This window comes from Anser cygnoides, chromosome 4, assembly GCF_040182565.1.
Source record: "Anser cygnoides isolate HZ-2024a breed goose chromosome 4, Taihu_goose_T2T_genome, whole genome shotgun sequence".
Lineage (NCBI taxonomy): Eukaryota > Metazoa > Chordata > Aves > Anseriformes > Anatidae > Anser > Anser cygnoides.
In genome coordinates this window covers 32,871,738-32,896,601 of record NC_089876.1, presented here as the reverse complement: position 1 = coordinate 32,896,601, position 24,864 = coordinate 32,871,738, and the positions used below count along the sequence as shown (strand labels likewise).

Below are 24,864 nucleotides of genomic sequence, written 5' to 3'. Positions count from 1 at the left end.
GGGAATTAAGAGCGAAGGAAGCTTAGAAAAGCGTTTACGCTATGGGTGGAAGGCAGAGGCAGGGCTGGAGGCTGGTTTCTAGACGCAAGAGGTCCCTGTGCAGACAGGGAAGCAGTGCCTTCATCTGTCAGTCCCCTTCTGTCAGTCACAAATAGAAGTGCAGAGTTGGTTCTGATCTGGAACAACTGGAGCTTCAACTCTTGCCACCTATTTAAGATAAAGCCTCTCCTCCTGTACAGCCTCCTCCACTGCCACAATAGCCCAGAAGCAGACTCCTCCTTTAAAAGATGTGAGATGGGTACTGCTAGGGACCTAGTCCCCTCCTCTAACGCTAATTAAGTCTACAGTCCTTACATTTAAGGCATACTCAAAATAGGGGCTGCACACCCACCTTTGTCTTAAGCCACATCTGCTGTCCAGCACTGCTCTTGCCCTTTTACACAAGGAAGAAAATCAGGTTATACATAACTACATGCACCTCACTCCACAGCCAATGTCAGGACTACATTCACTTCGGGAAGCATTTATTAAGAGAATCCTTTAACATGAAATTATACAAATAAAAGTTTGTATAAACACATGTCCACGTTGTGTCATAACATGAATGGCAAAAAGAAAGTAAAAACCATAAAAGAAAACTAGCCGGCCGCTATATACAGTTGGACACAGTTGTGTCGTACACTAAAAGTCTTTACAAAATAGTCATTTCCTCTCACGAAGACCACCCTCCGCTCGCACACAATGCTCTGCAAGATGGCTTTGCTGCAGCATCTCCACCTAAAAAACCAAGACAAAATGCATGTCAGAACTCCGCAAGGTACTACAAGAATCGTTAAAAGGTCCATTTTCATGAACTGCTTTAAGTCTTCTATATATTCCTTTCGTCACTGTTAAAGATCATATGCATATTTCCTAAGGTAACACAACGTTTTGTTACCCGTCAAAAATTTGTCTTCCCAAATCTAGCCACTTGGCCCATTCAGGAAGCTGTTCCAGAACTACGCATATCCCAATTTTATGGTTAATCAGGTTCTGAACCAGGTTTTCCAATGGAAACACCGCCAAGAAGGGGTTTCCCAATCATGTGCTTATCCGCCTCAGCAACAGCTGTGCAAAGGCAAATCAGATCTCATTTTACTTCCAACAGTCCACGTGCATATGATCTTTAATGTCTTTCCAGATTTAAAAGTTCGTTTTGGTTTGCAGATTTCACTATTAGCTATAAAAAGAAAAAAGCAAGCATTAAATCTTAAACAATGCACACTTAAAATGAGGTTCCACAATTGAAATACAACACTAAACAGAAGACCAAATGATTAAGCTGTAAAGGCATTTATGTACTTTAACTCCTGTAAAAAACCATTTAAGTTAAGACACTTAAATCTCCAAAAAGATTAAAAAAGAAGCCAAAGTCTGAAGTTTTCCACTTTAATCTTTACGCTGGTACATGAAGTTGGAAGAGACCATACCACAGGACAGCGTTTTCTGGTGTATGCCTTGCGCTCTGCCTGCAACGTGCGACCCCAGAGATAGACGTGGTCAGGGTGACACACGGCCTGCAATGAAGTTCCCGCTGGCGGGTACAAACAAGGTATAATGTCAGAGTTAGAAGACAACATTCTTGTTTTCCTTAAGTTGTACCCATTTCAGTACTTTACCTGTTAATACTTCTAATAAGTTTAATTATTCCTCTAGACCACCTGGTACACAACACAAAACAGAAAAACTCTTATGTTTTTCTGAAGTACTAAAGAAGATAAAGTCACATTTTTACAAAGTTAAAGATCTATAGACACGGTAGGCAAAGCTGGTTTTAAAAAAAAGTATTTTAAGTTAACAAAAAAGTTTAATTAAAGAAAAAGTCACGCTACGCAAGATTTTACTCTTCATTTGTCTATTGATCTTTAAATTAGATTAGGCATACTTAGAGTGGACCTCGCACTCATGTACACACCTGTTTCCTCAAGGACTAGGTACTGCTTTAGTATGGCTGGTAGTTGTTTTGGTGATTGCCGCCACCACGGGATGCTTTTCCATACGTGCTTTGTTGACCTGTACATGAAAACAAGGGGGGAAATGCCGTGAAAATTAACATCCTACTCAGTCGTCTCTAGTCCTCCCGTACAGGCCACCACCCCAGAAAGGTCTGCTCTTTTTCAAGCCATGCTGCCTTCAGAGCAAGAGCTGTTGCAGAACAGCATATGAGAGGCCCCCATTTCAAGATCCATGCAATTGTTATCTTGAAGGAGATTTAAAGTATTTACCACTGTAATCTGTGTATCCCGGCCCATATCCGTAATTAGGATAGTTGTACCCAGAGTAGTCATATCCTCCATAGCCACTGTAGCTTTGATCACTGTAAGCGCTATTGTAGTTTCCATATCCTTGATCATAATAGTTATTAAATCCTTGATTCCAGTTTTGTCCCTGACCTGAAAAAAAACGTACAAGTTGTTAAGTTGGCTAACTTCTCACTCCTCTCATAGGGCACTTTTACTTGCAATTTTTCAGTGCCACAACTATTACTTCCAAGAACCCTCTTGCCTACCAACACAAAAAATTTCCTAAAAAAATTGATTGCTTTCAGTTGGCTACCAGAGATGTGTTTTAAGACACAATCACCCATGAAAACATTAGGAGAAAGAGCACACAAGTCCTGCTCATAAACAATTCAGCAGAAAACAGAGAAAACAAAATGAAGCCAAGCCATGTACAACAGCAGCGCCTACCATAAGCCTTCTCTTTTTAGATCATCAATTAAATGAACAAAGTTATAACACACGAGAGACTTTACTGCATTACTTAGGGCTGCTTGACTTTTGAAACCTGACATGCAACAACCTGTAACAATTGCTGGCTTGTCTCCTCTTTCGAAAGTGACTGCCCCTTTAACCAGCATGATTTTTCACCCAGGAGGAGACCAACAGTGCATCTCTTCACACAAAAGGACAACTGCACTTTGCATTGAACTAGGCTGTGGAAAGTAGGTCTACTAAAAAATATCCTACATCTCACTTGCCCTTCGACTGCTTCAATGCAAGCCAAGACTCTTTAGCTTCCAAAAGCTATTACAACCACCAAAATTGAATCTACCACATTTAGTAAGAGGTTTCTTTTTAAACACAAGTTCTGCATGCAACCCAAAAACTGTACATAGCTGCAAACACCTTAATCTTCGATACATGTACATGAATTCCAATATCCAAAATACTCACCCCGTCCACGCCCCCTTCCACCACCTCGTCCACCAGAAGCATTGCTTTTTCCTCCTTTCTGTTGCTGCTGCTGTTGCCTGTACACCTCTTTGGGCTGTGCTACTTTGATCTCACACTGTTAAGACAGAAAGCCTCATGCTCAGAAAGGATATCAAGACCCTTCTGTCAGCTGCTTTCACGGAAGCCAACAGAGTGCCTATTTCACAAGCTTGCAAAGAGAACATCCCTACCTTGCCTGAACCAATTTGATGGTATCTGCTTTCTAGTAGCTTCTTGACTGGCTCTTCATCCGTGTATGTAATAAAGCAGAAACCCCTCCTTTCGTTCGTCTTGGTGTCCATGGGAAGCTCAATGTTTTCAATCTGAAATTACAAGTACATATCAATTACAGGTCATCTGCAACCAACTTTTTGTGCTACCAGAGCCATTCATCAGTCCAACACCCATGCTAAAAAGAGCTTTCAAAGGTTATCTCACTAGTTTTAGCGGTAATAACTAGTTGCACTTATAATGGTGGGATTACCTGACCACAGTCAGGACCACCTACTATGGACATTCAGCTGCAGGGTCGTAAGGTTGCACCAGGGGAACTAATACAGCTACAGCTATCGCAGCTATTGACAGCTGCAGTTAGCCTACCACGCCAGTCACAGCTATTGATGAACGCAGACTTTTCACAACCACAGAGAGGGATGCTTTCTCATTTTAAGGAGAGACCCTGCTCACTCGCCAAAATTCTTCTGTCTTAAGACAGGGACAACGCTCACTTGAAAGCTTTTTATTAGCACACTGCTACACCGTACCTCGCCAAAAGCACCGAAGTACTCCTTTATCTGTTCTTCCGACGTATCCGGGCTCAGCCCACCAACAAACACCTTTTTCGGCGGCTCTTTCCCCTTGAGGGCTTTTGCTCTCTTGGGGTCTATTAGCTTCCCGTCCAGCTTGTGCTCCTTCAGTTCCAGGACCTGGGGGAAGAAGGCTCTCAGGAGGGGGCGGCGGCCGGGCCCCGACCCGCCGGGCAGTGCCGTGCCCACCCCACGCACCTTCTCCACGCTGGCCGCGTCCTTGAAGAGCACGAACCCGAAGCCGCGGGAGCGCCCGGTCACCGGGTCCGTCTTGATGGTGCAGTCCACGACCTCGCCGAAGCGGGACAGGTACTCGGTCAGGTCCTTCTTGCTGGTGTCCCAGCTCAGGCCGCCGATGAACATCTTCCTGCGGGGCCACAGGGGGGCGGGGTTAACGGGGCATCCCGCGCCCCCATTGGCTGCCGGGGACGTCGCTCCGCCTGAGCGACACCCGCCGCCCCGCCCCGCACTGCCTCGCCCCCTCCCACCCCCGCCCCGCCCCCGCCCCGGCAGGCCACGCCCCCCTCCCCACAACACCGCCCCCCCCCCGCGTGAGGCGGGATGGGGGAGGGCCGGGGGGGGGGGGGGGGGGGGGAGCGCTGTGCGAGGCGGCCCCCGCCCCCCCGCCCGTACCCGTCGTCCTGCTGGTTCTTGCTGGCGTTGATCTTGGAGCCCTCGGCGAACTCCTCCGGGCCGCCGCTCATCTCGGTGGCGTCCTCCATGGCGGGGGCTGCTGCGAGGGGGAGGCTCGGCGGAGACCCGCTCGGCGCAGAAAATGGCGGCGGAAGAGAGCCGGGCGCCGCCCGCCCCGCCCTTATATAGCCGCGGCGGCAGCCAATCAGCGCCGCCCGCCGCGCGCCGCCGCACAGCGCCCCCCGGCGGCGCCCGCCCGCATCGCGCCCCCCGCGCTCCACCCCCCCCCCTCCGCGCTCCCTCCCCGCCGCCTCCCGCCGCCATGGGCGTGCTGCCGGTGCCGGCCGGGGTGCGCGCCATCCTGCTGGACGTGGAGGGCACCACCACCCCCATCGCCTTCGTGCAGGTGGCGGCGGGGCGGGGGGGGCCTGCTGGGGGCCGGGGGGGGCTGGGGGCTTTTGGGGGTTCGGGGCGGGGTTGGGGGTTCGGGGGGGTTTGGGGGTTTTAAGGGATTTGGGTGGGTTTTAGCGATTTGGGGAGGTTCTGGTGGTCCGGGGGGTTTGGGGGTTTTAAGTGGTTTTGGTGGGTTTTAGCGATGTGGGGGGGGTTGGGGGGTTTTAGTTGATTTGGGTGGGTTTTAGCGATTTGGGGAGGTTCGGGTGATCCGGGGGGCTTTGGGGGTTTTAAGGGATTTTGGTGGGTTTTAGCGATTTGGGGGGGTTTGGGTGGTCTGGGGGGTTTTGGGGGTTTTAAGTGGTTTTGGTGGGTTTTAGCGATGTGGGTGGGTTTGGGAGGTTTGGGGGGGTTTAATTGATTTTGGTGGGTTTTAGCGATTTGGGGGGTTTGGGGGTTTTTAATTGATTTTGGTGACTTTTAGTGGTTTGGGGGGGGTTTGGGGGGGTTTGGTGGTTTTAAGTGATTTTGGTGGGTTTTAGCAGTTTGAGGGGGTTTGGTTGATTCGGGGGGGCTTGGTGATACGGGTACTTTTTGACAATTTGGAGCGGTTTAGCGGTTGTGGGTTTCAGCAGTTTGGGTGGGTTTTGGTGAGTTGGGGGGGGTCTTAAATGATTTTGGTGGGTTTTAGCAGTTCGGGGGGATGATTTGGGGGATTTTTGGTGATGTGGGTGCTTTCTGGTAGTCTGGGGGGTTTCAGCGGTTGTGGATTTTAGCGGTTTGGGTAGATTTTGGTGCTCTGGGTGGTTTGGGGGGGTTTAAGTGATTTCGGTGGGTTTTAGTGGTTTGGGTGGGTTTGGGGGGTTTTGGGGGTTTTAAGTCGTTTTGGAGGATTTTAGCAATTTGGGTGGGTTTGGGTGATTTGGGTGGTTTTTAGCGATGTGAGCGCTTTATAGTGATTTGGGGCGTTTTAGTGGTTGTGGTGGGTTTTCGCAGTTTGGAGGGGTTTGGGCGATCTGTGTGGTTTTGGAGGGTTTTAGCGATTCTGGTGCTCACTAGCGATTTGGGTGGTTGTTAGCAACGTGGGTGGGGGTTGGCGATGTGGGTGCTTTCTGGCTGTCCGGGCGTATTTTCGGAGACTTGGCTGTTCTTTGGCTCCGACCTTACCGGGTTTACCGCCCCGGTGCTGCGGGGCAGCGCCGTGCTCGGCCCCGGTCGCGGCCCCGCCGGGCGGCGGGGGGCTGAGGGCGCGGGTTGCCGTGTGCCCGCAGGAGACCTTGTTCCCCTACGTCAGAGACAACCTGAGGGACTACCTGCGCGCCCACTGGGAGGAGGAGGAGTGCCAGCGGGACGTCGGCCTCCTGAGGAAGCAGGTGGGGCCGCCGCACCGCCTCACGCCTCGCCGCGCCCTCGGCGAGGCCTCGGGTCCCCCCCAAAACAAACCCGGCCCCCCTCTTTGCCCCCCCGCAGGCCCAGGAGGACGCCGGCCTGGACGGAGCCGTGCCGATCCCCTTGGAGAGCGGAAGCGGGGACGAGGAGCTGGAGCGGGTGATCCAGGCTGTGGTGGACAACGTGCTCTGGCAGATGGCTCTGGACAGAAAGACCACGGCGCTCAAACAGCTGCAGGGACACATGTGGCGGGCAGCCTACACCACGGGGCACGTGAAAGGAGAGTGAGTAACCCCAGAGCGAAAGCTTTGCCGGCGCAGGGTGCCCCGCTCCCGGGTGCCTATGAGCAGCGTTGCTGTGCCAAGGTCTTGCTACCTGCCCCGGGTATGGACCTAAGCGGGATTAGGGCCCTGTGGCAAGCGCTTTTGCTTCCAGCTTTTTGCTTTCCAGCTTGAGCCAGGCCACCGCTGTCGTGGAACCGACTGCAGGCATTTCATTTCCAAACCCGGTCAGGCACTGAAACACAACCCTGTTGGGCTTAATCTGAGCCCTGAGTTGCAGTTATGTTTTGGAACAAGCCCAGAACGAGCAGGGATGGCAGGAGTAGCAACCTCGGCTGCCTGTGGGTGAGGTCCTTCCAGCTGTTTCCTTCCTGCTTTGTCTCTTACCTGGGCATTTTCTGCCTTTCCACATCTTACTGCCTTCAGGCTCTTCTTTACAGTTCAGCCACAACACAAGGGTGCAGAAGTAGGTACCGCTGCATTTAAGGCCAATCTCCTTGTTTATGCCCGGAGATGCTTGGTTAAAACTATGCATTTCAAATTCCTAAGGAAGCAAAATAAACCCTTATGTTCATGAAGTGTTTTCTCAAAGCAAGAGTGAGGAAGGATAGCTCAACCAAAAATGTAAACATCCACCAGAGAAAGCAACACAAAACAGAAAAGCGAGTCAAGAGGGACAGCCATCCTGGGGTTTGTTTTATAAACAGGGAGAATTATCTCAAAGTGGCCCAAAATCGTTGGGTTTAGCTTTGCTGCCTGGCAGCATCCAAGGGGTGAGGTTTGCAGGTGCTGTACAGCAGCCTCAAAAGATTTTCATCTGGTACCAGACACACAATAATAACCATAAAAAAAGTGAACGAGTTGGTTTTTTTATTTTATTTCTTTAATAGATAACACAGCAAGGCAGTGACCATATGGTTGAGAAATTGGAGAGGAAGGGGCCAGCTGGTTGCCACAAGTCTGCACAGCTCTCCGTCCCACACCCCCTTGTGCATCTGCTGGGAGTCCCAACTCCTCAGGCTTTCGGGCGCTCAGGTCTCCTTTTCAGGACAGCGCCTTTGGGCCTTGGCTCAGGAGGCCACGCAGAGCTGTGCAGTGCTGCTGTTTGGGCTTGGATTAAAGCTAGGTTCCTGGAGGATCACTCCTCCGGCATCTCTCTCCATCCGTCTGCCACATCCAACTCAGAGCCCTTTAAAACGAAGTCCCTTTGGAAACGGTGCCTGGCTCAAGGTGTGTCCCCAGGTGCCTCTGGCTTTGTCCTCACCTCCCGCCCCGTTCTGCTTCAGAGTCTTCGAGGACGTGGTGCCAGCCATCCGGAAGTGGAGGGAAGCCGGCATGAAGGTCTACATCTACTCCTCAGGCAGCGTCGAAGCCCAGAAGCTTCTGTTCGGATACTCTACAGAAGGTGATATCCTAGAGGTAGATAACCTTATCGTCTTCCCTGCAGCTTCTCCGCCTGCAGAACAGTCCCCTCCCAGGACCGCTCTTGCTGTAACGCTTTGTCAGCCAAGTTTCAGATGGAAAAAAATCTGAAACCTGTGCCATACACATCCCCTCTGCCTGGGACAGTCCCTGCTGTGGCAAGTCCCGCAGAAAAAAAAAGCAGGCTGAGCTGTGAGGCTGAACCTGCCGTCACTACAGCAGGAAGGGAAGGAATCACCGCTCAGCAGCGAGGTTTAGCTCTGCTCTTCACACAGTGTCCAGCAACTGCCTTTGTTTTCCTCTTGTCTTTCAGCTCTTTGATGGCCACTTTGATACCAAAATAGGGCCCAAGGTAGAAAGCGAGAGCTACAGGAGGATTGCCGCGAGCATAGGATGTGCCACTAACAACATCCTCTTCCTGACCGACGTCCCTCGAGGTAGGTGGCCTGCCAGCCCCTCTGGCTCTCACGGGAGGGAGGCGCTGGCTGGACACGCGCTGCCAACTCGTCACAGCACCCCAGAAACACTGCAGACCATCCGGCTGGCCACTGCTATGCTCCTTCCTTAAGCGTTCAGGCTCTCAAACAGCAGCAGGATAGCTGGGTGCGACACCGTGCAATGAGAGAAAATAGGTCAGGTAGAAAACCTGCCCTTGCCCCAGGAAGCAAGGAGAGCCTGTTAAAGCGGAGCATTTGCTGAAGCTGTTGGCGTGCCCCATTTACAAATGGGGTCAGTAGTTTTCTTGGCCCTGCTTGGCTTCCCCTGGGAACAGACAGCGTCTGCTCTCCTGCCACGTGGCGTGCCCAGTGCTTGGTGCTGTCTGCCACTCACGTCGCGCACAGCAGCAGGAAAATGTAGATCCTGGCTCCATCCCCTCGCGTTACGCCACAGCTGTAGTCGCCCACAGGAGGTCAGCCAGGAGCCGCTCGGTCTCCAGAGCCCTGCAGTGCCACGTGCAAACGCGGCTCTGTCAGTCTCAGCCTTCAAGAATACTTTTTTAGGGGCTCTTCGTGCCTTAAAGGCCCTCATGTGCAGAAGGCACTGAGCACATCTCCACGCTCCCACTCTCTGTTTCAGAAGCGAACGCAGCCGAGGAAGCGGACACTCACGTGGCTGTGGTGATCAGACCTGGCAACGCAGGACTGACGGACGATGAGAAATCCTATTACAGCCTCATCTCATCTTTCACTGAACTTTTCCTGCCTTCCTCCACTTAGGGAAAGCAGTGCGTGCAGAAAAGGCTGTGCTCCAGCTGAATTGTCCTCGTGTAACTTTAGGTGATACTGTCCTTAATCAGAATTTACTATCAAACCCACATCATGTATTGGACCCACGACTAGTGCAGGTATGGATGGAAAGTACGGTGTGGGGTTCCTTGTGCAGGACGTTTTGGCTGCCACAGAGAAAGCCAGCCCTTGGTGCAGGCAAGCTCTTTAGACCAGGAGTGACTTAAATCTTGGCTACACCCACAGCAGGTCCTAGGTACAAAACAGCACGCCTTGTGTCTGGGTGCTGCTAAAACAGCCAGCCTAGAGACCAAAGCAGAGTGAACAGTAAAAATTACATTCCTTAAAAACTAAATTCTAGCCCCACCTCACGCTGCTGCCGGGTGGTGCTGGGCTACAGGATCCCACCAGCTGAGCCCTGACATCAGCTTGGCTGCGTTTCTGAAGCATCTCCCTTAGTGCTAACTGGTGAGCTCCTCCTCAGTAGCGGCACCACTCTCAGCATAGCATGGGTCAGCTCTGAGCAGACCTTGGCAAACAACTGCTGTTGAGGGCCACATCCTGCTGTATTTAAAGAGAATCAAACCCCAGCTCTTTTCACCCACCCTACCTAAAGCGTGCCAATTTATAGCAGTGGTCATGGAGCTTTTCCTCACGTAGCCAATAAAGACACATCTTTGCTTTCATTGTGTTTACTATTCCAGTATTTAGCCTTGCTATCTATCATCAGTGAGCCCAGCACCTAAAGGCAATTGTTTGTTTTTAGTTGTTTTTTTTTAACACTTTGGGTTTTTTTCTGCTTTTGCCGTCCCTGGTCCATTTTGTGGTGGCAGACAAGCCTGTCCTGCAGAGGAAGCAGCGCTACCTCCCTGCCCAGCCCCTGATTTCTGCAGGGACTTGGCGAGAGCCACAGCGAGGTTAAACCGTGCCATGGCAGAGGCAGTCTGACACCTTGCTGCTGGCACCTGGTGCACGGGCATCACTTGCTGCTTGCTCGTGTCCGTGCGGCTGCGCTGGAGATTGCCCTCATGGCTCTGGCAACCAACTGGCCAGAGCAGACCAGCAACATGTGCGTGCCGCCTCCCCGAGCCCTGCTGCGCATCCACAGCTGGCCCTGCTGAGGCTGCGGCAGGGAGAATGAGCGAGAGAAAAGCACGGGGGAGGGAACCACCTCATCCCAGCACTGCCCTTCTGAAACTCTCGGTGGCAGCTGTGAGGCAGCTAGTCTGACTGCCTCTCTGGGCTGCGTGAGCTTCCTCTTAGAAAGAGCCTGCTAATTAGCACCGTTACAATCAGTGTGCCTGCATGGCTGAATAGTCCCTGGCTTTGTATAGTGTTAATTTGCATCATGACGGTGTAAACGCCTTCTGTTTTGCCTTTGCCCTCATAAAGCTATGCATGGGATAGGGGACAAAAATAAAACTCACTTTCTCCATAAAAGCACTTTATTGAGTGGTCATGTTTCAGTGTATATCGGTTGTCATTTAGTTGTACTGAAATGTGCTTTTAGAAATACTGTAAGAAATGTACAGAGTTATCACCAAAAACCTGAAGTTCAGTTTGGATTGCATATAGGAAAAGGAAAAACAAACCACAAACATCATCTCATGTTTTCTTTGTTAAAATTATTACAAAATATAAAATGATAAACTGAAAGTAGTAATTGATTTAGGAAAAAAAAAACTACAGTGGGCTATTTACAGTAAAACACACTTAAAGCACTGCTCTGTGCTCCCTCTGCATCCAGTGTGTCGGGGGACGACACGCAGCCTCAGCACCTCCCTCCCTGAATGTGGCTTTTGGCCCAAGAAGGATCAAGGAGGGGGCTGGCTGAACTCTCCCTTTATGCTGGTTTAGACAGAAGTTTTTCTTGACCATTTCTCCTTGCTGGATTAGCCCCTGACCTTTGCAGAGCACTGTACACCCTCGTGCTCTTTCCGTTTCTGTCAGAAATGCCATGGTACAGTAAGAGTTCCCCTTCAAACACCTCGCCACCATTTTCATTTCTGCTGCTTTTCCTGTAGGGGCGATGAGATGCCCCGTGTCAGCTCAGACAGGAGAGCCTGAGGAAAATGGAAAATGTCTCCCATCCATCCCCTGCCTGGCCAATCCAGCAGCCTCCCCAGGCTCAGGGGTTTTCAGATACAGGCTTTGGGCTCCTGCTTTCTCTTTGCCCACAGACCATCTTGGCTGTAGGAAGTTTCTTGTTATATTTCCATCAGCCTTTGAATTCAAGCTCCACCTGGAGGGCACAACAAAGCTACTCTTGCTTTTGGTGACTCAGCTCTGAGAAAAGGTCCAGTTAATTCCACGTCCCCAAGGAGGGAGAAGCTCGCGTGGTTGTGCGGGTTCCATCCAGCACCTGCCATCCCCAGGCCGAGGCCCCCAGCCTCCAGGGCAGCACTGCCCCCAAGTCCTCTCAGGAAAACTGGCCACATGGAGAGGTTTGGATCCCACGCAGGGCTGAAGTGTGTCTGAAGTTTGACTTCTAAGTGCATAAGGACCAAAAAAAAAAAAAAAAAAACCACCAAAAAAAAAACCCAACCAGCCACCCTCTGCCCCATAAAATCCACCTGCAATGATTCCATTTTCACTGCAGGCTTTTCCCCCCCTCTGCGAACAACCAAAAAAAAAAAAAAGCTTTTAAAATATTACACGATATGTAGTGGATACACTAAACACTTAAAAGAGCAGCCTCTTCCGGGTCATCTTTAGAGCACACAGCCATTCCCATCTTACTTCAGCACCTTGTTTCCGTCAGTCCCCACTGTGGTGTCCGCAACACCACACCTTGCACAGCGCTCCCGTGTGCCCCCTCCTCGGGCCTAGGCACCGCAGTCCTCCCTGCTGCCAGGCACGCCTGGTCGCAGCGTGGTGTCTCCCCAACCCTGCTGTGCCTTCCGCTGCTTTCCAGGATGGAAGAAAGGCCCCACCTGCTCGCCGTAAGTGCCGGTCCCTTTGGGTCGGATTCGCAGTCCAGAAGAAACGGCCACTGTGCTTACGCTACCAGGTTACGCCTGTCAGCTCAGCGGCCAAGAAAACAACGCAGTAAGACATGAAAGGTGCAGCCCAGTGACTCAGGAACCAGTGACATCTGAGGACTCTGCGCCCAGAGAGGTTTGTTTCCTTCATCTCCTTTCCAGGAGCCGTGCCTACCTCGGAAGGGCATTGCGAGGACTGGCCGTTGAACATCTTCAGCATCAAGAGCGCGACAGAGTTGCTGACAAAGTCCCTGGTAGCACTAATCAAACACCTCGTGCTCTCTGGCACCGCGGTTCAGAAAGAACCCTCTTCCAGCAGGCAGCTGCTTTTGTGTGGCTCTTAATGAGACAGCCACTCTCAGAGCCCTTTGGCAATACGATCATGATTGCACGTGGAAAACAAACTCATCAAAACAAGTGTAAATGAGGTCATGTCGAACCATGGGACCGCGCCTGCCTCCCTCCCCCCTGCCAGAGGACAGGCTACACCTGATCTGTCTGGTACTCAGAGGCTTCCGACAGGCTTTCAGAAAAGCTCAGAAAGTTTTCCTGGTACTCAGAGCAAACGATCTCGAATCTGTAGTGCCTGAACTCCACTGCAAACGTGCCGAAGTAGCACAGGAAGCACATCACCAGGCCCCACTGGATCCTGGCAGCGTGCATGTGGATGCCCTGAGCCATCAGGATGAAATCTGGAAGAGGTAAGTCAAGGAAAACATCCTGGGAAAGCTTGTGGGAGCAGAGATATCAGCCAGGATGGGAGAAAGCCAACAGGAAGATAATAAAATGTTGACCATCAGAGCCACCAGGATGACAGTCGACCCACCCCATCAGACAAGCAGCACATCCCTGTAAAACAGAGGCAGCAAAACGAACAGATCACAGATTCATGCCTTGAAAACCATCTCAGCAGTGTTCCTAGATGCTCTGAGCTCCTAGGGTGGATGTGAGAAGAACCAGCATTCCCTGCTGCAAGGAGAGTCGGACACCACGATACCCGGCTTGCCACAGAGCAGGACCAAAGGATACAGAGCACCACGCAGAGGGTGATGCTGGCTGACAGGGCGACCCGTGGGATCCCCACTTTCCGTCCCTCGTTCTTCAGGTTGATCTTGAGGGTGAGGGCAGACTGGATCCAGCACGCCAGAGTCCCAAAGCCGAAGGTCAGCGATGTACCCACGTTGTGGATCTCCTCATCGTTTGAAAGCTAGGAGGAAACAGAACAGTGATTGCCTGGACAAAACAGGAATCATCTGCTAGTTACCTTGGGTTGCTGCCGAGGTGGGACAGAGGAGAGCGAGCACCACTGGGGTGTCAGACAGTGATGCTGTACCACTTCTGGCAGAGGTGGGTGGTGTGAGATAACCAAGATGAGTTGACAGCTGTCACAGTCGAGCAGATCTTCTGCCCAAAACCAGGCACAGTGGAAAACCCAGTCACCCGGCGACTGCCCCTGCAGCCCCCTGACAAGAGCCACCTACGCAAAGCTCAGGACCACGTACTTCCCTGACTTGACGTGACGGCCAGGGCAGGCAAGGACAACGCGCTGGGCTCTTGTTCAGCTCCCTGCAGCGGCAGGGAACTGCGGCCCCCCATGCCAGCTGCACAGGGCAGCGCTGCCTGGTGCGGGGGGCGGCCAGAGCCCTGCCACCTCTGTTGTACTCATGTTTGGGACAGTTTCTCCCACCAAAAGGCTGCCTGGGCATTCCCTCTCCCATCCACCCTCGAGCGTTAGGGCTAGAAGCAACAGGAGCCCAGCCCCTCTGGAGTGCAAGTGCTTTTCCATCCCTCAGCTGCCATCTCTCACGGGGATTAATAACTGTGCAGTGCTGTAAGAGAAAGGGACAGCCATGCTCCATGAGCAGGTTTGCAAAGAGATCCCTCCAGGATGCAAACACATTCAGAAAGCCCACTATGGATAAGGCTTGGGCCCAACATTTTCCCTCTTCCCTCTGAGGCTCTTCCAGAAAAGAAACCATCAGCCCATAATTCCTCCCTGCAGCCTTGATTCCTATTCTCTGATTTAACCAATTCCCATCAAACAATCCCCAATCTACAAAATAACTAACCAGTCACCCTGCCTCCACTGATTCGTCCCCTCTCCTCCCTACCCTGTTTTTTTTTTTCCCCCCTCCAGAAAGGGCAGGTTCAAATGATGGTAGATGCAAAAATAGGATAGAGCTGTTTTTCCCAAGGCAGCCTGCACTGCATGGGACTTGTAGCCTTCATGTCCCTCTAAAACATCCCATCTGTAATTTTCTAGCAATGTGATTTAACGCCACATTCAGCTCTGCAGTCAGGCAGGGAAAAACACAGACTAAAGTCTCATTACCATATGCTTTCATGGTTTGGCACAAGATCTAAGAAAGAATACAGCTAACAAGAAGTGGATTATCAGTCCAAAAATTTATAATCATGACTGACTCAAAATACCCACTTTTCAAGAATGAGCATTTGCTCTGAGGGGGAGAAAAAAGGAACAAGATGTTGAAACTGCTTCCTTGTGCCTAGTCCCCATAACAAAGACATCCTTCTCACACCTAGATGTGGTTCTTACAAAGGCCTCGCAGTTCCTGTCTGGGAATCTCTCATGAAGAAGCAAACCTACAAGTTTTTGGCTTGGGATGTGGAGTTAGCAAGAGGTCCAGAATAACCAAGTGAGCTCACGCCTCATTCAAAAACAAACAAACAAAGACAAAAAAGAGAAAACTGTGGATGACACAACGTTCCAGCAATCGCTCCACAACCCAAACAGCTGCTCACCCCCCACAGAACAAGCATTTTTTCCTGTATTAGCAGGAATGCCATCTCCCTTCCTGCAAAGTCAGTTGAGATTCTCTGCAACCCTGACCATTCCCAGTTCCCGGCAGCTGGGGCCCTGCACTTCCATCCCGGTAAGAGGCAGGGTATCAGGACAGCAGCAGGACAGGGACACCCACGCGACCCACTGGCTCTACCGCCTTGATTTTCGCTGCAGCCCTGACAGACACAGCCTGGTGGTGACGGTAGATGCGCAACCCCACCGAGCAGGCCGTGGAGCTGACAGCTTGATTGTTTGCAACGATTGTGTTGCGGAATGGGTGGAGAATTACAGGGACCTCAGCCAGGCCCCCGTCACACCAGGGAGAGAGGCAGCGTTTCTCTGCCGCATCTCTCTCGCGGCCAGTCTGAGGACAAGCAGGAGATGGATTTAACCAACACAGTTTTGGGTGAAGGACGTTAAGCTGCCTGCTAGCTCTGTACAGGCAGCTGTGCATCTGCTAGCACAGATGCAGCTGCAAACTTCCAGCTCCGTCCGATTACCCACGACCATCTGCACCAAACCCCAGGGCTCAGGAGATTCAGGAGGCTCCCTGCACTGGCTCTCAGCAGGTCAAGCATGCGTGAAATACATGAAAAATCACGTCCCTTCACCTCCACACATCGCTGGAGCCCCTGTAGGGGCAGGCAGAGGTGGCAGAGCGGGTACAAGGAGCGTTGGGGTGCAGCCAGGCATGTGTAACTCAAGGACCCGGGCAAATCCTCTCAGCCTGCAGGAGCTCATGACACAGACCCATACCTGAAAGTTGCCGAGTAAGGTCATCCCAAACGAGGCCAAGCACAACGCCACCAGGCCGCTGACGTTCAGCCACGGGTTCAGCACCTTCGGCTTCAGCTGAATGAAGCGCAGGACAGCAACGACAAGCGCTGAGAAAGAAAGAGAGAAGGCAAGGTGGGTCATTCGTGGTGGTTGTAACGTGCTGCAGCAGCTACCTCGCCGGGGCTCGCAGAGCCTTCAGCCTCCTCACACCCAGAGGCAGGGCTCACTGAGCTCTCCTGGAGGAGCAACACCAAACCCCGGCCCTGCGAGAGAACCCACCAGCACCACACTGGTATTTCTGCGGGTTTCAGTATCTCTCGTCCTCCCCTGCAATGAGCAGTAGGCGCCACGAACATCACGAAATCTTTCAAGCGTTACCCAAGCTGACCAAAGCAAATGGCCCAGAATATTGCACGAATTCTCTGCGAAGATGGGAAGAGCAGCCCCCTCCAACTCCCAATTCACCAAAGCGCTGTGATATGTCAGGACACATGATATACAGGATACATGATATATCAGGGGATATGATATAACCCCAGGAGATATTCACATTGTGTATTCCTGCCCTCCCCAGGGAACACTGCATGGAACAACACGGAAAGCCAGGCAATCTGCCTTCATCCGGGATTCAAAGTAGACCGCTGCAAAGCAAGGTAGTTGAGAAGGGAAATTTGCCGGTTGCTGCCAAACACCTAACTGCTACGATCAAACAGACGGTATGCAGGTCATGTTGCTGTAAATCGTCTCTGTTTGCAAGTTACACCTACACTATCCACAAAAATACAGTATAAACCAAAACCATGGTTTAGGAAAATAAGCACACTGTAAGTGAAAAATACCCAGCTTTATCCCAACTGCACAAGATGTTGGAATTTAGTGTCTCACCATTGGCTCTGAATCCCTGAATGCAAGAGAGCTTCGCTGCCCACAGAAGTAAGTTTTCTGGCTTTCATCCTCACCTCGTTGCCTGGGACAGACACCCTCTGACTACTTGGGCTCACCTGCAGGAGCTTTTTCTGTTATATCTACAGGACAAGTTCCTTACAAAACAGGTATCACTCCCTCTGAAACTGCACGAGCTTTTCCCAAAACACTGACAGGAATAACAAAAGGGAATTAGAAAGTCACCTTCCTGTTTTACCTGCAAAACCATGTCATTCTGATGTTCCAGTAAAGCCAATGCTTCTAGCAGCAAAGGCTTGGACACAGCCCAAGCCAACAGAGGCACAAGCCAGAGGCAGCTATCAGAAGCACCCAGCGCAACAGAGGAACCCAACCTGCTGCAGCCAGCCTGGCTACGTCCAGAAAGCAGAGATGCCGTGACAACAGATTTGCAGTCTAGAAAGACCGCCTGCTTTCATTTCTTCTCGCAGCTGTGCAATGGAAGCGCACGGTACAGCTGGGCTCCAAAAAGTTGTGCGTCTTCTGTTTGCCTGCCCTTCTTCACAGCACCTGCAGAAGCCCAAAGCCTGCCCTCGCGCTCAAGCGACTGCCGTCCTCACACCGACCCAGACCACAGGGATCCACAGGCAGCATCCAGCCAGGTCCTGCCCTTCCATAAAGCCCACGGACTGGTGGGACCCGGTGCAGACCCACAGGGGCTGCCTGGACAAAGCGGCCAGCAGAAACGTGCAGGCCCTTGCCTGGAGGCGGCGGAGAAGGCAGGCACCGATTCACTGGTGTCAAGCAGCCACCTCCACCTAACTGAGACCCTGGCTTGATGTGGAAAACGAGGTCTGACCTTGAAATGAAACCACGCACAGAAACAAATGGTAAGGATGCATACAGTCCTCCCTGAAGCGATATTTGAAAATAAGCAAGTTCATATCAGGGTTCACGACTGAACTCATCTCACTAGGTTTTACATGATATAAGCCTCATTTTCATTACATCAGACTGAAGTTGTTAAGGCGTCTTGTACATGCACAAGACTGGATTCATCCCAAAGCTCAACTCAACCCAATTTCTCAGGTTTCCGGAAGGAAACATTATGCCTTTCACAGGAAGCAGCGGTGGAAAAAGTGAAACTGGCAGCACCAAAAAGTGTCCCATATAGGGAAAAGGTAAATGCAAGTGCTACTAAAGAACAGCAATTCCAAGTTAAAATAATGACTTATTGGCCCATTTAAGTTTGGGATCATTTCTTCAAAATAAGTAAAAGTGTAAGTAATAAACAGTTTTAAGACCCTAATGCAGGTATCTTTTGCCAGCGTTTGTACATTTCAGGTATTCCTTCTATTCATGATGTTTCACTCTTACATCTGCTGCTGGAAAAAGCCAGTCAACTTGGATTGTTTCAGTAACGGAATTTGGGAAGAGGTGGGGTGGGGAGACTCCGGCCCAGGCAATATTTTGCACAGTCAGTTTCTGCACTTCCCAGTATTCCCGTGCCATTATCTCACACGTGCAGCAAATACCAGAAATCCAACACACAGTGAGAAACAGTCACAACTGATTCAAGGCTGAGATAATTAAAAATATGAGGATAAATCAGAAACCAGTAAATCTCAAATGCATCCAGCCTCATACTGTCTTTCTACAGCTGAAGACAGAACAACTCTGGCTTAATCAGTAGCAATCACAGCTGAAAGGATTTCACATCAGCCTATCCAAGAACAATACATCTCGGATACTACTTACGTTCCAATGACTTCTTACAACCAATTTTGAGAGAGAAAGAAACATTCTCCTTGTGATTCCTACCTAGAAATGCTGCCATGTTCATGACTTGGCTAAACACGCAGCTGGCAGGAGGAGCGTCACCTGCAATACTTTGAAAACACAAAGCATATTGTTGTAACTCCAGGGCGGCAAAGGCGTACAAATAACAACTGTTAATCAGAGCAGTAATTGGAAGGAAATCACGCACTCACCTTATATAAGGTGGTCTTTTGGAACCAGGCTTCCTACGAGACATAAGTGCACAGGAACCAAGATTCAAGATTTTCTTTCCCATTTAACTTTTATCGTTTAATTATCATGTAGAAACAACTAACTGAAAGTAAAACCCACAGCCACCTCTTACCTCTCTGGTACATTTAGTGCAATAATTTTGTTATCTTCCACTGCTATAAAGTACCTGTCAAAAAACAAAGAAGATGAAAACCTCATTCTGGCTTCTATTCCCAATATCACTCCAACTACCCAGTGAGTGCCTCAGAGCACACTGGCACTAGGTCAGGCAAAATCAGGAGCTGCCAGAGGCAAACCCTTCTCTCTGCTTAAGCAGGCGGTTTTGCTCTCTACTCTTTTCCCAGCCCAGCTATGTGCCCGTCTTTGTGCTACACCTGTTTTGCATGGCCAGGTAGAGAGTCAGGGTCACTGAACTGAGCTGGATTAAAGATAACCACCCAGGGAAACGTTTTCATTTTTAATCTGAAGCCTTGGATTCATCTGGTTCACTCTGCTCCCCGCACAAAAGCCATTTTACCAGCAGTAGGGGTCAGACAAGCAGCTTAAGCTGCTCCTGCTGCTGAAAAACAACATCCCCCAACGCGTGGCCGAAGCCATCACCTACGATACAGCCCCCCTCGGGCTGAGCACCACTGCTGATCACACACTGCTCTCGGATTCACGCTGCACTTGTCTGCCTGCGTGCACGGGGAGAGCCCAGCTCAGGGAAACGCACGCCTCGTGCCTTTTGTTAAGAAGGGCCGGCGAGAAAGCAAGGCGTCAGCACGAAGCTGCCGACAGGCTGTCCGTACAGGGCTGCACGCTGTGCATTTGGACTCTGCGCCCCAAAGCGGGGCCCGAACGCTCCTCCCAGAGCTCTGCTGAGTCATTTACTGAAAAGGCGAGGAAGGGGAACGTCTCCGTTTGTGCCTCTTGTTTTTCAGGCGGCTCCCAGCAGCACGTGCCAAAAGGAAGGCAGGGTCAGGAACTTGGCTCGGGGAGCCCAAAACCTCAAGGAAACACATGTGCTCCTCCACAGACTGGCCCCTGCCCCTACCACATGTCTTTCCTGCCCCCCAGTAACTCGAGGACAAAGCAACCCCAAAAGACTCCCCACTGAAACGCAGCCCACACCGCAGCAGCACTTCAGACTGCCCAGGGCTAACTTGCTATCTCAAATAACCAGCAGGAGGTAACTTACACTATCCATAATCCGGCTGACGTAAACAGGGTAAACACAAGAGGCAAAAACATCCACACGCTGCATTTCTTCCCGTCCATACCTGCTAGAAACAAAGTGCAAAGTAAAAACAAAGGAAAGATTGCAGAGAACCTCCTTAGGTTAAGCCTGGAGCGTGGCGGGGAGACTTTCAGACACGCCTATGGAACCGGGGTGGTTTTCCAGGTGTTTTCCTTCGGCAGCTCGCACAAGGTCACTCCAGCAGACACGCAGCCCTAGCTGCCTGCTCCTTCCCGGAGGCAGACGGCAGCGCAGCCTCCTTCCCGGGGTCACTACCCATTCCACACATGCTGTCTGGGCATGGCCTGCGGCGTGGAGGGAGACGGGTGCACGTGCCCTCTCCCCACTGCCACAAAGCACACGGCCAGCTCCCATCCTGGCCACAGCCAAAGCGTTTGGCAGCGCCAGAAGCGGAGCCAAGCCCAAGCACTGGCACCAGAGCTCTGCCGGGAGGAGGCACAAGAAACAGGACCAGGTCCTGATGTGTTGGTGCTGCGCGGGGCAGACAGATGCCGTGCACACCTCCCGGGAGGAAGCACTCGTCCTGCAGGCAAGGTCCCACTGGATGAGGATCTGAGACGACAGGGCTGTTCCTGCAGCACATGCAATCCAGGAACGCCGTGGTGCTGCTGCGCTGCACATACCCACCTCCGACACCCAGCCCAATACCTCCTCACGCTCCGCCGTCCTCTGCCAGTGTTCCTCCAGGCACCGGCGCTGCCGAGGGACGCAAACCGAAAGTGAACGACACGAGGCTCCCTGCTCCAGTGCCTGCTTTTCTTTCCCTAGAGCGGCAGCAGCACATCGGCTGTGCCGGCTTCCCTGCACCCTGCGCGTCGCCTGGTGGGGGCACAGAACTGCACCGGGGGGCTCGCTGCACCCCGAGCCTCGCACAAAACCATCAGCCTCAAGCGAGGCTAAACCACAAACCACGTAAATGACAGGCAAGCTATCGAACGAGGTTCCCCCCAGCCCGGGAGCAGGAAGAATTGCATACAGAGAGCACAAAGCCACGCAAGCATTACGTATGTCAATATAAAAGGCAGGCAGCCCCAGCGCACACAGATCCTGGTCACGGTGCAGCAGACCAGAAGGAATCGTCTGTGCGGGCGGGCTGGATTCCCCCACCCATCTCGTCTCTGCTCCTTGCCCTCCGTGAAGGACGCGCAAAGCTCTTGGCAGGGCGGTTTCCCCCCGGCCCCTGCTGTAGCAGCCGCAGCTGTTCTGCGAGCGGTGCCCTTGCCTTTTTCTCCTGCAGCCCATAAATATGCAGCGGCATCCTGAGGCAGGTGGCAGCGTCCCTGCCACAGCCTGGCAGCACTGTTCCCAACTGCTGGTGCCCCGTAGCTGCAGCTGAGCTCCTCGATCCCGTCCTGGCCGCAGGGGAGCAGGCAGGCAGATGTTAGTTCCCATCACAGCCCTCATTTATTCTGTGAGGTAATTACTGCTAACACAGCTCTCCTGCTTTCTACTGCGGCGGTTGGACTACAGCAAGGTAACACAGTTCCTTCAGGTCAGAGACAGCAGGTCTTATTACTCTTCCCCCTCGAGAAGGTACAAAGGATTCGCGTACGCCATAAAAGCAAACACCAGAAAGAACACTTGTCTTCATTAACGGGTTACCACAGCTCCTCACGTGCCAGCATGCCTCCCTGCCACGGCATCACAGCCTTCGTGAGCTACTTCAGCATTGTCTGTCGTGGGGAGAGGGAGGTGGCACAGGGCTTCTCCCTCAGGGCAGGGCAGGGAGGCAGCACGCAGAGATGGGGGCTGCACTCCATGATTGGGGAAGGACGTCGCTGCCATCCAAGCCCTCCAGACAGGCTCCATGTCGAGGCACGGGCACACATACCCTCTGCTGCACCCACGCAGGGAGGACTCACAGGCAGTGGTTGGACCAGACACCTTATAACGCCCTCCATTGTCATGTCCCACGCGTGCCTGGAGAAGTTCAGCCATTCCCGCGTGCCCAGAGGACGGTTTGAACTCAGGACTCTGCACCTGGACACGGCTCATTGGCTCCCCGCTGCGTTATCCGGGTGCAGAAATAATTACACATCACCTCACCTCCTTCCGAAGGCTGGCCCGCACCAACCCCGCCTAGCTCCGTGCTGGTGGCCAACGGAGCCCATTCGCAGCCGCTGCCTTCGGGTTAACCCGCTCGTGTCTCACGTTCCTGTCTCCAGGCGGGGAGACCCCCTTGCGTGCTAAGACCAGCATCTCCAGCAGCATCAGGGGTAAGAAGGAGGAATCCAGTCGACAGCCTCCCTTGCAGCTGAGCCAAAATAAAACGCCAAAAGCAGTGGGAAAATAACCCTAAATTCTCCCTGGGAAAAGCAGAAATCATTTCTTTGAAAGTTAGTTGCTCCGTGGGGATGATGCCAAGCCAACCTTCCCCTCCACAGCTCTGTTCTGCCTTGCTGCCGGCACCAGGGGTGCCAAATCTGAGCCGTCAGTTCAGCCATCTCCGCAGGCCCATATTTTCCCAAATAAACACATTTGGGAGGTGTCTGGGAATTGCACACACCCATTGGCCTTCTGTTTTTTGAAGCTTGCAGAGAAGGAAAGCCTCCGGCAACCAAAAGGCCTTGTGGTGCCACAGACTCCCAGGGCTGAAACAGACGTGCTTTGGGCATTCCTCCTGACACACAGCCTCGTGCTGGCACCACAAACGTGCTTTGGGCATTCCTCCTGACACACAGCCTCGTGCTGGCACCACAAACGTGCTTTGGGCACCCCTCCTGACACACAGCCTCACACCAGCACCACAGAAACCCCGCCAAGGCGCACTCCTGCCGCAGGACAGGGCGCGCAGCTGCAGAGGCTTTGGCACTGGCGGAGGATGTGCTGGAGATTTCTCTCAGCGTAGGCTTCCTCTCCCACCTCCACTCCCATCCTCCCGCCTCAGTGCTCAGCCCTTGGCTCTGCTTTCATTGCCGCTGCCCCACGGCACCCCCCCGAGCAGTTAAGCTCCCATCCCGCTAACACACTCCCGTCAGGTACAGCGGGTGGTGGCTCAGCTCGTCAGGGCTCGCCCAGGGGAGCACCCTCGTGTCACCTGCCAGGCACCGCTGGGGGCCCCTCCTCACGCTGCTTTTGCCCACAGACGTGGACGTGAGGAAGGGCAGGCACGGCCGCCTCGGCAGCGGAGCGGTACGGCTTTATGAAGTTATGAAACACACCGGTGCGTTTCGAGGGCCCGTACGCAAGCGGCACGATGATGATGATGATGATGATGATGACGATAAGCTGCAGCAGCGTGCCCGCATGCCCCGGCACCAGGCCACAGAGCATTTTGGAGAACGGCCGCGGAGCCAAAAGCAGGGGGAGGAGGCGGCGGCCGCCCGCCCGCCCCACGCGCCGAGCCAGGCGGCAGCAGCCAGCACGGCTCGCCCCGCCGCGGCTCTCTGTCGCGACACCGTCGCGATGGGAAGCAGCCCTGGCGGTTTCTCGCCCGTTTCACGAGCTGCGAACCCCATCCAGCGGGGGCCTCGGGGCCGGCCGAGCGCCGGTGCCCGTGGTGGGCGGAGGGGCAGGCACCCGGCACCCCCCGTCCCCTCAGCGCTGCCACCGGCCGCGGTTCCTACCTGAGGAGAGGGCGGCGGCGGCTCCGTTCCCGGCCGAGGCTGGGAGGGAGGCAAGGAAAGAGGCAGGGAAAGAGGTAGGGAGGGAAGGAGGGGGCCGGGCTGGTGCCGTCCCCGCCCCGGCCAGGCGGGGCCCCGCCATGAGGCGCGGCTGGGGACCCGCACCCCTCCGGCGGGCAGCCCCAGCACCCCGGGGGTGAACGCGGGGCTGAACGCACCAGCAGCGGGCCCAGCGAGGGCCCCCCCTTGCGACATAAAAGTGCGCTGGGCTGGCTAACACGGGCAGGAGGAGCCTGGCCTTGCACAACCCTCAGCGTGCAGCGGCCGAGGCTGCAACTGCCCCGTGGAGCCGGCACCGAGTGGCAGCGCCCGGCCCGGCGGCTCCGCCACAAAGGGAAGCCCGGCAGCTACCAGAAACCGCCTGAGTCACTTCAGCTCCGCCGCCAGCCCAAGCTGGAAGGGAAACGAGGCGGCAGATGGGCTGTTAAAGCAGCTTCGTTTTCAGTAAACTTCGCGTTCGAGACGTTTTGTTCACAGGAGCGCTTTCTGGAGCAGATGGCGTCCCTCAGAGCGCTGGTGCCGGCAGGCTCGCTGAAGACCTTTCAGAAATTAAAATTCACGGCTTCAACGAAGCCACCAGCGCGACCGGGGCGGTGCGGCACGGCACGTGGGTGCCCTGCTGTTGAGCAGCATCCCTCGGCAGCGCAGTGCCTGTCTCCCTTGCCAAACGGTCCCGAAGCCCTCCGCGAGCTCACCTGGCCCTGCCTCCATGGCCTTCTCCTTCCCTGCCTCGATCCCCACCTCCAGACGTGGGTTGTGGAGGGGGGCAGGCAGAGGGGGACCCCCCCAAACCCCTGTGGTTGGGGTTTGGCATCCACTTGCTGCAGGACTTGTCCCACCCCAGTCCCTGCTGAGTTTTTCCTGCTGGGCGACTGGGAATGTGCCTGGCAAGTTGCCCAGCCCGGAACAGGGACCAGCTCCAACGCACACAAATGTTCAAAATTACAGCTTTGCTTTGTCATTAATTAATATTTCCTCCTCCCGATGCCTTACAGTGCATGGGCGTTCCCTATCCACAGTCAACCACATCAGTGCTCCCACTGGGGACCAAACTGCACGTCCACCTTCTTCCCACGACAGAGGGAAGATACTTTTCGTGTGAAATAGAGGACTTACACAGGGT

General features: G+C 53.1%; 3 protein-coding genes across 12 annotated transcripts; 1 reads left to right on the top strand and 2 right to left on the bottom strand.

Annotated features, from left to right (window-relative positions):
- Nucleotides 1-507: 507 nt before the first annotated feature.
- Nucleotides 508-4,872, bottom strand: HNRNPDL (heterogeneous nuclear ribonucleoprotein D like). Of its 4 annotated transcripts, XR_010831433.1 has the most exons (9): nt 4,694-4,872; nt 4,259-4,427; nt 4,019-4,180; nt 3,446-3,577; nt 3,216-3,330; nt 2,265-2,432; nt 1,955-2,052; nt 1,470-1,573; nt 508-777 (listed from the first exon to the last, which is right to left on the bottom strand). XR_010831433.1 is itself a non-coding variant. In XM_066996649.1 (8 exons), exons 1-7 carry the CDS (start codon nt 4,780-4,782, stop codon nt 1,982-1,984), a joined length of 906 nt encoding a protein of 301 aa, XP_066852750.1. In that variant the 5' UTR covers nt 4,783-4,872; the 3' UTR covers nt 508-1,573; nt 1,955-1,981. The 4 variants fall into 4 exon arrangements, 3 of the variants coding, with proteins under 3 accessions (XP_066852750.1, XP_066852749.1, XP_066852748.1); XM_066996649.1 differs by having other exon boundaries at nt 508-1,573; XM_066996648.1 differs by lacking the exon at nt 1,470-1,573.
- On the top strand, nt 4,836-10,847 carry ENOPH1 (enolase-phosphatase 1). 2 transcript variants are annotated; one of them, XM_066996645.1, is made up of 6 exons: nt 4,941-5,099; nt 6,358-6,459; nt 6,557-6,759; nt 8,043-8,175; nt 8,492-8,615; nt 9,256-10,847. In XM_066996645.1, the coding sequence occupies exons 1-6, from the start codon at nt 5,016-5,018 to the stop codon at nt 9,393-9,395; spliced, it is 786 nt and encodes a 261-aa protein (XP_066852746.1). In that variant the 5' UTR covers nt 4,941-5,015; the 3' UTR covers nt 9,396-10,847. The 2 variants fall into 2 exon arrangements, with proteins under 2 accessions (XP_066852747.1, XP_066852746.1); XM_066996646.1 differs by lacking the exon at nt 9,256-10,847 and having other exon boundaries at nt 4,836-5,099; nt 8,043-8,161.
- Nucleotides 10,848-10,989: 142 nt separating this feature from the next.
- On the bottom strand, nt 10,990-24,593 carry TMEM150C (transmembrane protein 150C). Of its 6 annotated transcripts, none has more exons than XM_013190571.3 (8): nt 24,437-24,593; nt 20,059-20,140; nt 18,991-19,044; nt 18,839-18,871; nt 18,669-18,736; nt 15,945-16,072; nt 13,415-13,592; nt 10,990-13,077 (listed from the first exon to the last, which is right to left on the bottom strand). In XM_013190571.3, exons 1-8 carry the CDS (start codon nt 24,450-24,452, stop codon nt 12,869-12,871), a joined length of 768 nt encoding a protein of 255 aa, XP_013046025.1. In that variant the 5' UTR covers nt 24,453-24,593; the 3' UTR covers nt 10,990-12,868. The 6 variants fall into 6 exon arrangements, with proteins under 6 accessions (XP_013046025.1, XP_047930349.1, XP_047930350.1 ...); XM_048074392.2 differs by lacking the exon at nt 24,437-24,593 and adding an exon at nt 23,685-23,911 and having other exon boundaries at nt 20,059-20,143; XM_048074393.2 differs by lacking the exon at nt 24,437-24,593 and adding an exon at nt 23,685-23,911.
- Nucleotides 24,594-24,864: the final 271 nt, after the last annotated feature.